Raw genomic sequence first — 13939 nt, 5'->3', positions numbered from 1 at the left:
TCAAAATGCTGATTAGAAAAAATTAGGGAAAACTAACAGAAAAAAAATCCCAAAACTAAAAATTGCAAATTTTGGAAGGGAAAAAGTACCCAAATTTGTGAATTTTGTTCTCCGTCTGGACCACAGTTTCAGACTGTGTGCAGAAGTATAAAATCACATTTCAAAAGAGATCTGACTTGTTTTTAATGCTCTTTCTGGTTTTTATGCTTTGGTATTTGTTTTTTATTTTATTCAGCAATAGCTTTTAAGGATTGACCGTAATAACTGACATGATATTATATTATATTATATATAGCATTTAATATTCACTTACCAGAACATACCTAATATTTATTAGTCTTCATGTTCCTGAATACTTTCATTCAGTTTCTTTCTGTGAATTGACACAGGCCTAGTTGTTGTTTTTTGTTTTATTTTTACTGTTCTATTTTAAATATGTTTATTTACGAAGACTTTGATTGCTATATTATTTTATGTATATTTTATCCAATTTCATGGATTTGTTTATTCTATGTTTATATTATGTATGTGGTCAAATATAAACCGTTTTGATCAATTTTTAATTGAAAAGGCAGTATATAAAAATTTTTAAATAAATATTATATTATATTGTATACTATATATAAATGCACCTTGAGCCTTGCTAGAAAGGCATTTCTGTTCTAGTATCTCCCTGAATCAAATTTGCTTGAACTTCTTTAATCTTAACTATCTGAGAGTCTAATTCTTGAACTTTGATAGATTGATTCAGGGAGATACTAGAACAGAAAAAAGGATAGAAAATCTGGAAAACAATCTCAGATATAAAAATCTGAGAATGGTAAATTTCCCTAAATGCAAACTTATATCCCCTAAAGAACAATTAAATAGATATATGAGAGAGGTGTTATCATTTCCCTCAACAAGTATCCCTAATACTACTAAAGTATATTTCATATCTGATACATTAAAAAGACAAGAAGGGGAAGGTATATCTATAAGAGACAATAATCTTATTAGGGGCAATGTAGGGACACTGTCACCCATAGAAGACCTATCGGGGTTTTTAGAAACCTCACAAGAGGATCAGATAGAGTCAAGAGGTGTTTTGTTTGTCTCATTTGTAACATCTAGTGAAAGAGATAATGTCCTGAGGAGTTTCCTAAGGAATAGAGAGAAATTGTATTTGGGAGAAAAAATATGGGTGTATCCAGATGTAGTTAGATCAACGCAGATGCGCAGGAAAAAATTTTTGAGTTTATGTTCTAGAGCGCGTGCTCTTGGAGCACAAATCCTGATCAAGTTTCCTTGTAAATGTGTTATGACGTTTGAGAATGAACGTTATGTTTTTTTTGAACCGGAGAACTTAGAAAAGTTCCTGATCTCCAAAGAAATAACAGCTTGAGTTCTGTTAGTTTCAGGTAATATAAATTAGTTCGACCACTTCCTAGTAATTATAAATAATTGTTATTGATGTTATTGCTCCTTAATTACTTAATTAGATCTCTCTGATTTCATGGTAATAATAAGGTAGTAGCATAAGAGAAAGTTCTGATAAATGTTATTTTATTTGTAAGTAATGGTATGTATGCTATACCTTATGGTAAGGAATTGAATCCTTATTTGTAATGCTTTAAAAAATTAATAAAGAGTAAATTAAAAAAAAAAAAAAAAAAAAGAAAGGCATTTCTCAAATTAAACAAATAAGAAGATTTGGTCTCATTATCTTCTCGTTATACACAGGGCATGAACGCGTCTATAGAATTGAACTGACCTCAGCAGGGCATCATGTCGGCTCTCAATAACACCCAATACCAGCCTCCATTCTTCATCCTGAAGGGTATCCCGGGGCTGGAAGCTGCACACATCTGGATCTCCATCCCATTCTGTACTCTGTATGTGAGCACAGTTATAGCAAACTCTATCATTCTCTTTATAATCAAGACAGAAGTCAGCCTCCACCAGCCCATGTACTTCCTCCTTTCTATGCTGTCTGGGACTGATATCATTTTATCTACCTCTGTAATACCTAAAATGCTGGGTGTGTTCTGGTTTAATTCCAGGGAAATCTATTTTGATGCTTGTCTGATTCAGATGTTTTTTGCTCACACCTTTACAGCTGTGGAATCCAGCATCCTGATGTTAATGGCAGTGGATCGCTACATTGCAATCTGTAACCCCCTCAGATACAGCTCTATCCTAACCAATCCTCTTCTAGTCAAAATGGCACTTGCAGTTTTTCTGAGGAGTGTACTGATAATCACGCCAATTCCTTTTCTTGTCAAAAGATTGCCATTCTGTAGGAATGATGTCATTGCTCACACATTCTGCGAGCACATGTCCGTAGCAAAGCTGGCCTGTGCAGATATTAAAGTCAATGCGATATATGGGATGAGCTTAACTCTGTTTATAGTAGCATTAGATATGCTGTTTATTGCCTTGTCTTACATCATGATATTAAAGGCTGTGATAAGACTTTCCACCAAGGAGGCAAGGGTGAAAGCTTTCAGCACCTGCATTGCCCACATCAGTGTAATTGCCGTCTTTTACACACCATTTCTATTCACTGTTATGTTACAGAGAATCGGTCAGACAGTCTCTCCCTCTGTTCACATCACTGTGGCCAATCTGTACCTGATAATCCCACCCACAGTAAACCCCATAGTGTACGGGGTCAACACAAAGCAGATCCGAGAGAGGATACGGAAAGTTTTGCATTAGGGAATGGTCGTCATTCTGAAAGACACTTGATCTCATATCCAAATGTGGGTACTTTAAGGAAGGAAGAATTGATGTCTTATTTTGAAAAAATGTATTTTAAATATTTACACCCATTAGTCATATTAAAAAGATTGCATAGATGGGTGCCCAGTCAGCATGCACAGAGGCAGAGAAGAGAAATGGGAAGGATAAATTATCAAGTGATCAGAGAAAAGGCTGAACCTAAATTGACAAAAAAAAAAAAAAGATATAGTTGCGATGGAGAAGGAACAGAGAAGGGCAACCAAAATGATAAAGGGGATGGAACAGCTCCCCTATGAGGAAAGGCTGAAGAGATTAGGGCTGTTCAGCTTGGAGAAGAGATGCCTGAGGGGGGATATGATAGAGGTCTTTAAGATCATGAGAGGTCTTGAATGAGTAGATATGACTCGGTTATTTACACTTTCAATAATAGAAGGACTAGGGGGCATTCCATGAAGTTAGCAAGTAGCACATTTAAGTCTAATCGGAGAAAATTCTTTTTCACTCAACGCACAATTAAGCTCTGGAATTTGTTGCCAGAGGATGTGGTTAGTGCAGTTAGTGTAGCTGGGTTTAAAAAAGGTTTGGATAAGTTCTTGGAGGAGAAGTCCCTTAATGGCTATTAATCAAGTTTACTTAGGGAATAGCCACTGCTATTAATTGCATCAGTAGCATGGGATCTTCTTAGTGTTTGGGTACTTGCCAGGTTCTTGTGGCCTGGTTTGGCCTCTGTTGGAAACAGGATGCTGGGCTTGATGGACCCTTGGTCTGACCCAGCATGGCAATTTCTTATGTTCTTATGTTCTTATGACACTATAATCATTGACAGAGACATCCTAAATTGATCCTATTGAAAGTCACATTGTATACAATATCGGTCATTTAAGCTCAAGACCACCATTTAATATTTCCTAAACATATCAGTTGTTATTCATGCAAATCTATTGTAATCTAAATGTGGGGCAGTTTTAAGGAGACCAGACTAATTTCTGATTTTCAACCAAACAAATTGTAGGTGTCCAATTAATTCTAAAATTTTAGAAGTCAGAAATCTCAGCCCATGCTGTGTTTTTAGGAGGACTCAGACTGTGCAATTTGACGTGCGCATATTGTGGTATCTCGTCGGGTGTTTGGACGCCAGTGGGTGTAATAATTGTGGGTTCAGGAATCCTATGTGTAGCTCTGTGATCTATGGTACAGATGTAAGACATCCACCTCTGGAACACCTGTAATGTAAGGACAGCAATCAGCTCTATGTGTAGCTGGAAACTGCTCCCAAACCTTTCCCAGTAAGGTCATAAAATGCTGTCTTTATGTTCAGTGCCCCGATGGCCAGGACTCAGCCGTCGCACTGGTGCAGCAGAGGGAAGGTACAGGCAGATGCAAGTTTCTTCCTTTACTTCCACTTTAATGCTTCATGTCTTATCTCAGTTTCTCATCCTAGCTCTTATGTTCACATTACTTGTCTTCCATTAAAAAAACGTTCATATAGTACAAGGAAGATCACACAGGTCGTTTGAGATGAAAGTATTTCATCATTTGGATCTCTTTCTTCTCCCCTGCTTTAACGGCAGGGGAGAAGAAAAACTGATACTACACGCATATCCAGCATAGCTCCCTGCTGCAACGGCAGGGGAGAAGAAAAACTGATACTTCACGCATATCCAGCATAGCTCCCTGCTTCAACGGCAGGGGAGAAGAAAAACAACCAATAAGGGCTGAATAACATATTCTGGGTAAAACAAATAAGCATGGGTGTAGCTTGCTTATTGCAGCGGTTACTACCCCTACTACCCCTAACTAATCAAGCTAGATATTTCACTTGGATGCAGCTCCATCACTGCTCTCTACATTAATGGTGGGGGTGGAAGGGAAATAGAACCAAAGAGCTAAGAGAAACAGATAAGTATGAGAAAAAATGTGTGAAGCTTGCTGGGCAGACTGGATGGGCCGTTTGGTCTTCTTCTGCCATCATTTCTATGTTTCTATGTTTCTATAAGAGTAAGGAGCTTTCTACCATTCGTAAGAATCTCATTGTGATCATGGAACAATTCAGACGCCAAGAAAATTGTACTACCGCTGATGCTACAAATTATTTTTCTGGCATCGGAAGAGGCATGCAGCACTCTGCAGAGACAGAAGAGAGTGTCCCTACTCTGTAGAGCTTTCAATCAAGTCAAGATACGTAGAAAATACAAATAAGAGGCTTCAGGAAATGTATTTATTATAGCAAATATGGTTAAAATAAAAAAGGCTAAGACACTGTAGAGCCAGAGTTTAATTTTTAAATGCAGCTTTATTAAGGTAGGATTTTAGATGAGACTTAACTATGGCCGGGGGAGGGGTGGGGCATGATGCATCAACTCACGTCTGGGCATAAGGCACAGTGAGGAAGAAAGTTCAGAGTCAAGTTTGTGATGGAGAAGAAGGTCACAGATAAGAGCAGCTTACCCCATGAATAGAGTTTGTGAGGAGGGGAACAAGGGGAGATAAGGAACAAGAGGTAATGCACTTGTAGGAGAGTAGGAGAAGCTTGACTGCCGTAAGACGTTACGAATGCTCCTGACATAAACACCGCACTACAGAAGCCAAAGATCATTTTTTCTGCTGTTTATGTAATTAAAAAAAGGAAATTAACTCTGCAAAAAAAAACATTTTATGCTATTAAAATTTCTGCTGCAAATGGTATTCCATCCACATTATGAACATCGTGAAATCCTTAACCTCATCCTACCACAACCCCCTTGCACCAGTTGATACTGCCTTGTGTAACCAAATTGCCAATCATTTTAAAGACAAGATTTCCAAAATATCACATGAGTTTTCCCATTACCCTTTACCTAATGCACCCCCTCCTCTGATTGGTTCTCCTTTTCACCAATCGTCACTTTCACCAGATCCTTCATTCTTCAAAAAATGAAAATGTCCTCCTCTCCATTCAATCCCTGCTCAGGTCATTTCCTAAAGCTTTAAACATCATTACCAGCCCTTTTCTGAGCCAGTTAGTGAACCAATCTCTATCCTCTTGTACCTTTCCAGATCTCCTTAAACAAACCTCAATTCTTCCTATTCAAAAGAAAAAATTGTCAGACTCACTTGACCTCAATAACTTATGTCCTATTGCTTCGCTTACCTCCCTCGCTAAAATAATTGAATCCATTGTTTTACATCAACTTATTGACTTCCTTTCTGCTAATGACATTCTTCACCCTAACCAACATGGTTTTCGAAAGGGTCATAGCACAGAAACTATCCTGCTAACCTTTTTCGACATTCTACTTTGCGACTTTGACACAAATACCGAATATATTTTGGTTTTGTTCAATATATCCGCTGCCTTCAATACTCTTTATTTATTTATTTGTGCACTTTTATATACCGAAGTTTAGCTAGAGGCCTTCACTCCGGTTTACAGATATAACAATGTATTACAAGAGGAGTAACAACTGGTATAACAATAACAATAAACTGGTGCGACAATATATATGGGCATGTTATGACTACGTAATCAAATTGGTTATAGCCAACTTAATCAACAGTAACATCGTAACATAATGAATAGCCATCAGTAAATAGTCAACATCTTAAAAATTTAAGCAGAGGGTTTATCGTCATCGGTAATATAACTATCCGTAATAGAAATTAGCTGTCCGTGATTGTTTGATGTGTCCTTTATTGTGTGTGTGCTTATCCAATTCCATCTTTGAAGGCTTGTTTGAAAAGCCATGTTTTGAGTTCTTTTTTAAATGTTTTGGTGTTGTTTTGTGATCTTAGTTGTTTCGGTAGTGAGTTCCAGAGTTGAGGTCCGTCTATGGAGATGACTCTGTTTCTAACATTGGAATGTTTGGCGGTTCAGATTGATGGTATGTCTAGTTGTAATTTGCTAGTGGTTCTTGTATTGCGTTGGGATATGTGTTTCTTAATAATGTTGTTTAGGCATGTTCCTTCACTGTTGTAAATTGTACTGTGTAAGATGGTTAGGGTTTTGTATTCGATTCTCTTTTCTACAGGTAGCCAGTGTGGACTGTTTAGCACAGGAGTGATGTGGTTGGATTTTTTGTGACCGGGAGGATTCTGGCTGAGACGTTCTGCAGTAATTGGAGTGGTCAGATAATGGCTTTGGGTAGTTCTAACAATAGAGAGTTGCAATAGTCGAAGCTGGTGAATATAAGTGATTGTAGAATGGTTCTGAAATCGGGGTGGTACAGTAATGGTTTTAGTTGTTTGAGGATTTGTAATTTGTGGAAGCCTTCTTTGATTTTGGTTGAGATAAGAACATAAGAACATAAGAAATTGCCATGCTGGGTCAGACCAAGGATCCATCAAGCCCAGCATCCTGTTTCCAACAGTGGCCAATCCAGGGCACAAGAACCTGGCAATTACCCAAACACTAAGAAGATCCCATGCAACTGATGCAATTAATAGCAGTGGCTATTCCCTAAGTAAACTTGATTAATAGCTGTTAATGGACTTCTTCTCCAAGAACTTATCCAAACCTTTTTTGAACCCAGCTACACTAACTGCACTAACCACATCCTCTGGCAACAAATTCCAGAGCTTTATTGTGCGTTGAGTGAAAAAGAATTTTCTCCGATTAGTCTTAAATGTGCTACTTGCTAACTTCATGGAATAAAGATAAAGATAGATTTTAAAAGCCTTGCGCGTGCAAAAACGTATCCAGGAAGGGCGCGCATAAATTGAGGTGTACACGCCCAGAAAAAGGTAGGCGGGAAAGGGGCACGGCCTGGGCGTTCCAGAGGTGGGGCCAGCACTGAGTCACTTAACTCCAATTTTTCCTTATCTGGCACACGAATGTTACTTGCGCTACTTTACTACAGCTCCTCGTCTGGTGCAGGAGTCCAGTGAACATCGGGAGGTGGGGGGGGGGGGAGGGAGAGAGAGATCATTAAAGAGTTTTCGATCTTATAAGTGATGAAAATTCTAAGAAGAGGAGATGATTTGTACCCTGCAGGCTCTGCTAACTGCGTTGTGCAAATCGACTCCTTTTCATCACTTATAAGGTAAAAAATAATCCAATGGATACCTCTGAATGTATCTGTAACATCGTCCCCCTCCCAAAAACTCACCCCAAATCAAAGTGCCCCCTTATAATGGTCCATGTATAGAGTATCAGCCTGAGCCCTATAAAGAGGGGCTTACTCTCTTTTCTCTCTCGGAGCTGTAGCAAAGTGGCGTGCACGGCAAGATACCTTTTAAAAACCTACCCCACATATCTAAACAATTGAAAATAAAAAAAAATTGTTGTACATGAATATTTCAACCATCATAGCATGGATATAAACAAACAAACCTTCAGAATGCTAATCGTATTTATTTATTTATTTATTTAAGAATTTTTTTTATACCGATATTAGTCGAAACATCATATCGGTTTACAGTGGAACAAAAGAATGGAAAATACATTGAACAGGGAGGGGGAAGGGGGTACATAGAACCAATAGAAAGTATGGAAGGAGCAAAAACGGGCACAAAGGCAACATGGAAAAACAAATGCAATGCAAATAAAGCAATTAAAACAATTAGAAAAATTAAATTGATTAAATTAAAATTAAAATTAAAAATTAAAAACATAACTATGTACAAGGATAGGGTGAAGACTGTGGGGCATGGGGCGCGATTGAGCAGGGGAGCACTTAATTGTTCGGAGGGTAAGCTTGTTTGAATAACCAAGTCTTTAGTTGGGATTTGAATTTCAGGGGGCATGATTCTAGCCTGAGGTTGGAAAGGAGTGCGTTCCAGTGCATAGGGCAGGCAATGGAAAAGGCCTGATCTCTCGTGGATGAGAGATGTGTCTTCTTTAGGGATGGCACATGGAGGATCCCTTTGTTGGAGGTTCTAGTAGGGCGATTAGAGCATGCGAAATGGAGAGGATCAAGCCAGTCTGAGTTGTGTGTGAAAATGGCTTTGTGGGTAATAGTAAGGGCCTTGAAGAGTATGCGGGATGATACTGGGAGCCAATGAAGGTCCTTGAGGATAGGGGTGATATGATCATATTTACGTGCATTGGAGATGGTTCTGGCTACTGCATTTTGCAGCATCTGGAGGGGTTTTATGGAGGAGTAGGGTAGGCCAAGGAAGAGGGAATTACAATAGTCCAATTTAGAAGAGAGTGCGGCTTGGATCGACAACACATGCATCAAATTAAAAGACAACATGAGAGATCTCAGAATATGGCTAGACCCAGAACTTAACTTCAAAAAGCACATCTGATATTAGGTTGTTCACTATGTTGTAAAGGGATTTGGAGTTGTTAATGGAGTTTTTGATTTTTTTGCTATAGTAATCTTGTTTAGTGTTAATCATTTTTTTATATGTGGCAAGATGTGTGCGATACGTTTCCAATGTCAGAGGGCATTTATTTTTTCGCCATTCTTTTTCTTTTTTTCCTTAGGGTGATTTTGAGTCTCTTAGTTGGGTGTTGAACCAGGGGTTTGTTATCTCTCTTTTGTTTTTTATCTGTTTTGTTCTTTCAGGGTTTATGTTGTTGGCAGTTTCCGCTGTAAGTTTGTGCCATGATTTGGTGGCGTTGTTTATGTTGGAAAGATCCAGATTTATTAGTTGTTTATTTGTTTATTAGTACTCTTGATCATCAAATTATCCTCTCTGGGCTTCAATCCATGGGACTCTCAGATACTGCACTTAAATAGTTTGAATCTTATCTCTTCAACCATCCTCGGCAAATCAGCATATGCACTCATTCTTCCGACTGGTATTTCCTCTCCTCTTGTGTCCCCCAAGGTTCATCTCTGTCAGCTATTTTATTCAATATTGACTTGCTCCCTCTCTGCCATTTGCTTGCTGGCCTTGGCATACAGTTCAAAATGTCTGCCAATGATATCCAATTCTTTGTTCCATGCAGACCTTCCTGGTCTATCACTCTCTATCTATGATAAGTCTCTATATTACCACACTCAACACATGTGTAAGAACATAAGAAATTGCCATGCTGGGTCAGACTAAGGGTCCATCAAGCCCAGCATCCTGTTTCCAACAGAGGCCAAACCAGGCCACAAGAACCTGGCAATTATCCAAACACTAAGAAGATCCCATGCTACTGATGCAATTAATAGCAGTGGCTATTCCCTAAGTAAACTTAATTGATAGCAGGTACTGGACTTCTCCTCCAAGAACTTATCCAATCCTTTTTTAAACCCAGCTACACTAACTGCACTAACCACATCCTCTGGCAACAAATTCCAGAGCTTTATTGTGAGTTGAGTGAAAAAGAATTTTCTCCGATTTAGTCTTAAATGTGCTACTTGCTGACTTTATGGAATGACCCTTGTCCTTCTATTATTTGAAAGTGTAAATAACCGAGTCACATCTACTTGTTCAAGACCTCTCATGATCTTAAATACATCTATCATATGCCTCCTCAGCCATCTCTTCTCCAACTGAACAGCCCTAACCTCTTCAGCCTTTCCTCATAGGGGAGCCTTTATCATTTTGGTTGCCCTTCTCTGTACCATCTCCATCGCAACTATATCTTTTTTGAGATGCGGTGACCAGAATTGTACACAGTATTCAAGGTGTGGTCTCACCATGTAGAGATATAGAGGCATTATGACAATTTCCGTTCTATTAACCATTTCCTTCCTAATAATTCCTAACATTGTTTACTTTTTTGACTGCTGCAGCACACTGAGCCGACGATTTTAAAGTATTATCCACTATGACGCCTAGATCTTTTTCCTGGGTGGTAGCTCCTAATATGGAATCTAACATCGTGTAACTACAGCAAGGGTTATTTTTCCCTATATGCAACACCTTGCACTTGTCCACATTAAATTTCATCTGCCATTTGGATGCCCAATCTTCCAGTCTTGCAAGGTCCTCCTGTAATTTTTCACAGTCCGTTTGTGATTTAACTACTCTGAATAATTTTGTATCATCCGCAAATTTGATAACCTCACTCATCGTATTCCTTTCCAGATCATTTATATATATATATATATATATATATTTATATTGAAAAGCACCGGTCCAAGTTGAGATCCCTGAGGCACTCCACTGAATAAAATGGAAAATGTCATAATGCCTCTGTATCACTCCATGATGAGACTGCACCTTGAGTACTGTGTACAGTTCTGGTCCCCACATCTCATAAAAGATATAGTTACACTGAAGAAGGTACAGAGAAGGGCGACAAAATGATAAAGGGGATGGAACAGGTCCCTTATGAGGAAAGGCTAAAGAGGTTAGGGCTGTTCAGCCTTTTCCACTGAGAAAATTGACCATTTAATCCTACTCTCTGTTTCCTGTCTTTTAACCAGTTTGTAATCCACGAAAGGACATCGCCTCCTATCCCATGACTTTTTAGTTTTCGTAGAAGCCTCTCATGAGGGACTTTGTCAAATGCCTTCTGAAAATCCAAATACACTACATCTACCGGCTCACCTTTATCCACATGTTTATTAACCCCTTCAAAAAAATGAAGCAGATTTGTTAGGCAAGACGTCCCTTGGGTAAATCCATGTTGACTGTGTTCTATTAAATCCCTCTATATGCTCTACGATCTTGATCCTGAGAATAGTCTCCACTATTTTTCCTGGCACTGAAGCCAGGCTCACTGGTCTATAGTTACCTGGATCACCCCTGGAGCCTTTTTTAAATATTGGGGTTACATTGGCCATCCTCCAGTCTCCAGGTACAATAGATGATTTTAATGATAGGTTACAAATTTTAACTAATAGATCAGAAATTTCATTTTTTAGTTCCTTCAGTACCCTAGGATGCATACCATCCGGTCTAAGGGATTTGCTACTCTTTAGTTTGTCAATCTGGCCTACTACATCTTACAGGTTCGTCTGACTCATCACCGCTGAAAAAATCTCTGGAACTGGTATCTCCCCAACATCCTCATTAGTAAACATGGAAGCAAAAAATTCATTTAGTCTTTCTGCAATTGCCTTCTCTTCCCTAAGGGCCCCTTTAATCCCTCGGTCATCTAATAGTCCAACCGACTCCCTCACAGGTTTCTTGCTTTGAATATATTTTTAAAAGTTTTTATTATGAGTTTTTGCTTCTAAGGCCAACTTCTTTTCAAATTCTCTCTTCACCTGTCTTATCAATGTTTTACACTTAACTTGACAATGCTTATGTTTTATCCTATTTTTTTCAGATGGATCCTTCTTCCAATTTTTGAAGGATGTTTTTTTGGCTAAAATAGCCTCTTTCACCTCACCTTTTAACCATGAAGTTAATCATTTTGCCTTCCTTCCACCTTTCTTAATGCGTGGAATACATATGGACTGCGCCTCTAGAATTGTATTTTTAAACAATGTCCATGCTGTTGAACACTTTTAACCTTTGCAGCTGCACCTTTCAGTTTTTTTCTGTTTATTTTCCTCATTTTATAAAAGTTTCCCTTTTGAAAGTTTAGTGTTACAGCTGCTGATTTACTTATTGTCCCCCTTCCAGTTATTAGTTTAAATTTGATCATGTTATGATCACTGTTGCCAAGTGGCCGCACCACCGTTACCTCTCTCACCAAATCCTTTGTTCCATTAAGAATTAAATCTAAAATAGCTCCCTCTCTTGTTGGTTGCTGAACCAATTGCTCCATGAAGCAATCATTTATTACATCCAGGAACTTTATGTCTCTAGCAAGTCCTGATGTGACATTTACCCCGTCAATATTGGGGTAATTGAAATCTCCCATTATTATTGTATTGCCAAATTGGTTAGCTTCCTGATTTCTCTTAGCATTTCATCATCTGTCTGACCATTTTGTCCAGGTGGACGGTAGTATACCCCTATCACTATACTCTTACCCAACACACAACCATCTTAAACTCAACTCTTCAAAAGCAGAAATCTTTCACCTCTCCACAATCCCTCAGTCGTCTTGCAGTCTTTCCTCACATTTAAACCTCAATGACCTCTCTATTCCAATATTAACAAAAGCCCGAAACTCTGGAGTACCTCTTGGCTCCAACTTATCCATGACTACTCATATTACTTCTGTAGTAAAGAACTCTTTTTACAAATTACATATGCTTAAACAGCTGCGCCCACTCCTTTACCCTCATGATTTCCATACCATTTTACAATCCCTGATATTTCCCAGACTAGATTACTGCAAACCTCTCTATCTTGGCCTTCCCAACACCTCTCTCCAGCCTCTACAACTAATTCAAAATGCTGCTGCTCGTTTCCTAACAGGTACTTCCAGGAAAAACCATATAACCCCAATATTATATTCCTTCCACTGGCTCCCAGTCAACTTCAGGATTAAATATAAAATCATATCCATTATCCATTCTCTTATGCACAATCCCTCTTCTGTCTGGCTATGCTCTACCCTCCATATATACCAACCCAAAAGACATTTACAATCCCCTCCATCAGCCTAGCTAGACTTGACTCAGTGCTCTCCTTAACATATAGTGCTGTCCCTCCACCAATTTGATCCATACTATCATTTCGATATAATTTGTACACTGCTATCACAGTGTCCTATTGGTTATCCACCTTCCACCAGATCTCTGAGATGCCAGTTCTATCTACCTCTTCATCCAGTGCTATGCACTCTAACTCTCCCATCTTATTTGTTAGACTTCTAGCATTTGTATTCAAACATTTCAAAGTATGTTTCTTGTTTGTATTGATAGCCTGCTTATCACTGAAAGTTGGCAGGGATAATTTGGAATCTTTTTGCTCTGTCTGCTCTTTTCTTAAAGGAACCTGCTCCATTTTGTCATTGATTGTAACCTCTCTACTGGGATGCCCTGTTTTCCCTGTTCTCTTAGTATCCTTCAAAGATGCATCATTCTGAACCATGCGCTTCTGAGCATCATCTAGTTTAAAAGCTGCACTCTCTCCTTTTTAAATGTTAGCGCCAGCAGCCTGGTTCCACTCTGATTAAGGTGGAGCCCAACCTTTCAGAAAAGGTCCCTCCTACCCCAAAATGATTCCCAGTTCCTAACAAACCTAAAACCCTCTTCCCTGCACCATTGTCTCATCCATAAAAGACTGGAGAGCCTCCCTCTTGCTGCTGAACTACTGTTTGCATCTTAATTTTGCTGATTTGTTATCAAGTTTAAATTTCTAAGGGACTAGAGATTTAAAGCTAATCTAAAGTATTTTTAGTCTGGTTTATTTTATATTTGTCTGTCAATGACCCTCAAAACACTACAATTAATCTACTTATATCTACCTAGTTACTAGGGCTGCCCCCTGGCTTCAGATTTTCAGT

At 38.7% G+C, this 13939-nt stretch overlaps 1 protein-coding gene across 1 annotated transcript; it reads left to right on the top strand.

The window, feature by feature from the left end:
* Positions 1-1767: 1767 nt before the first annotated feature.
* On the top strand, positions 1768-2700 carry LOC115082025 (olfactory receptor 52N4-like). Its single transcript, XM_029586282.1, has one exon. The coding sequence runs from the start codon at positions 1768-1770 to the stop codon at positions 2698-2700; it is 933 nt and encodes a 310-aa protein (XP_029442142.1).
* Positions 2701-13939: the final 11239 nt, after the last annotated feature.

The sequence above is a fragment of the Rhinatrema bivittatum genome, unplaced genomic scaffold (genome assembly GCF_901001135.1).
Source record: "Rhinatrema bivittatum unplaced genomic scaffold, aRhiBiv1.1, whole genome shotgun sequence".
NCBI classification, from domain to species: Eukaryota; Metazoa; Chordata; class Amphibia; order Gymnophiona; family Rhinatrematidae; genus Rhinatrema; species Rhinatrema bivittatum.
This window is presented reverse-complemented; position numbering and strand designations above follow the sequence as displayed.

What these genes read in the sequence shown, in the direction of transcription:
- LOC115082025 (XM_029586282.1), top strand. Translation starts at nt 1,768, where the DNA reads ATGTCGGCTCTCAATAACACCCAATACCAGCCTCCATTCTTCATCCTG.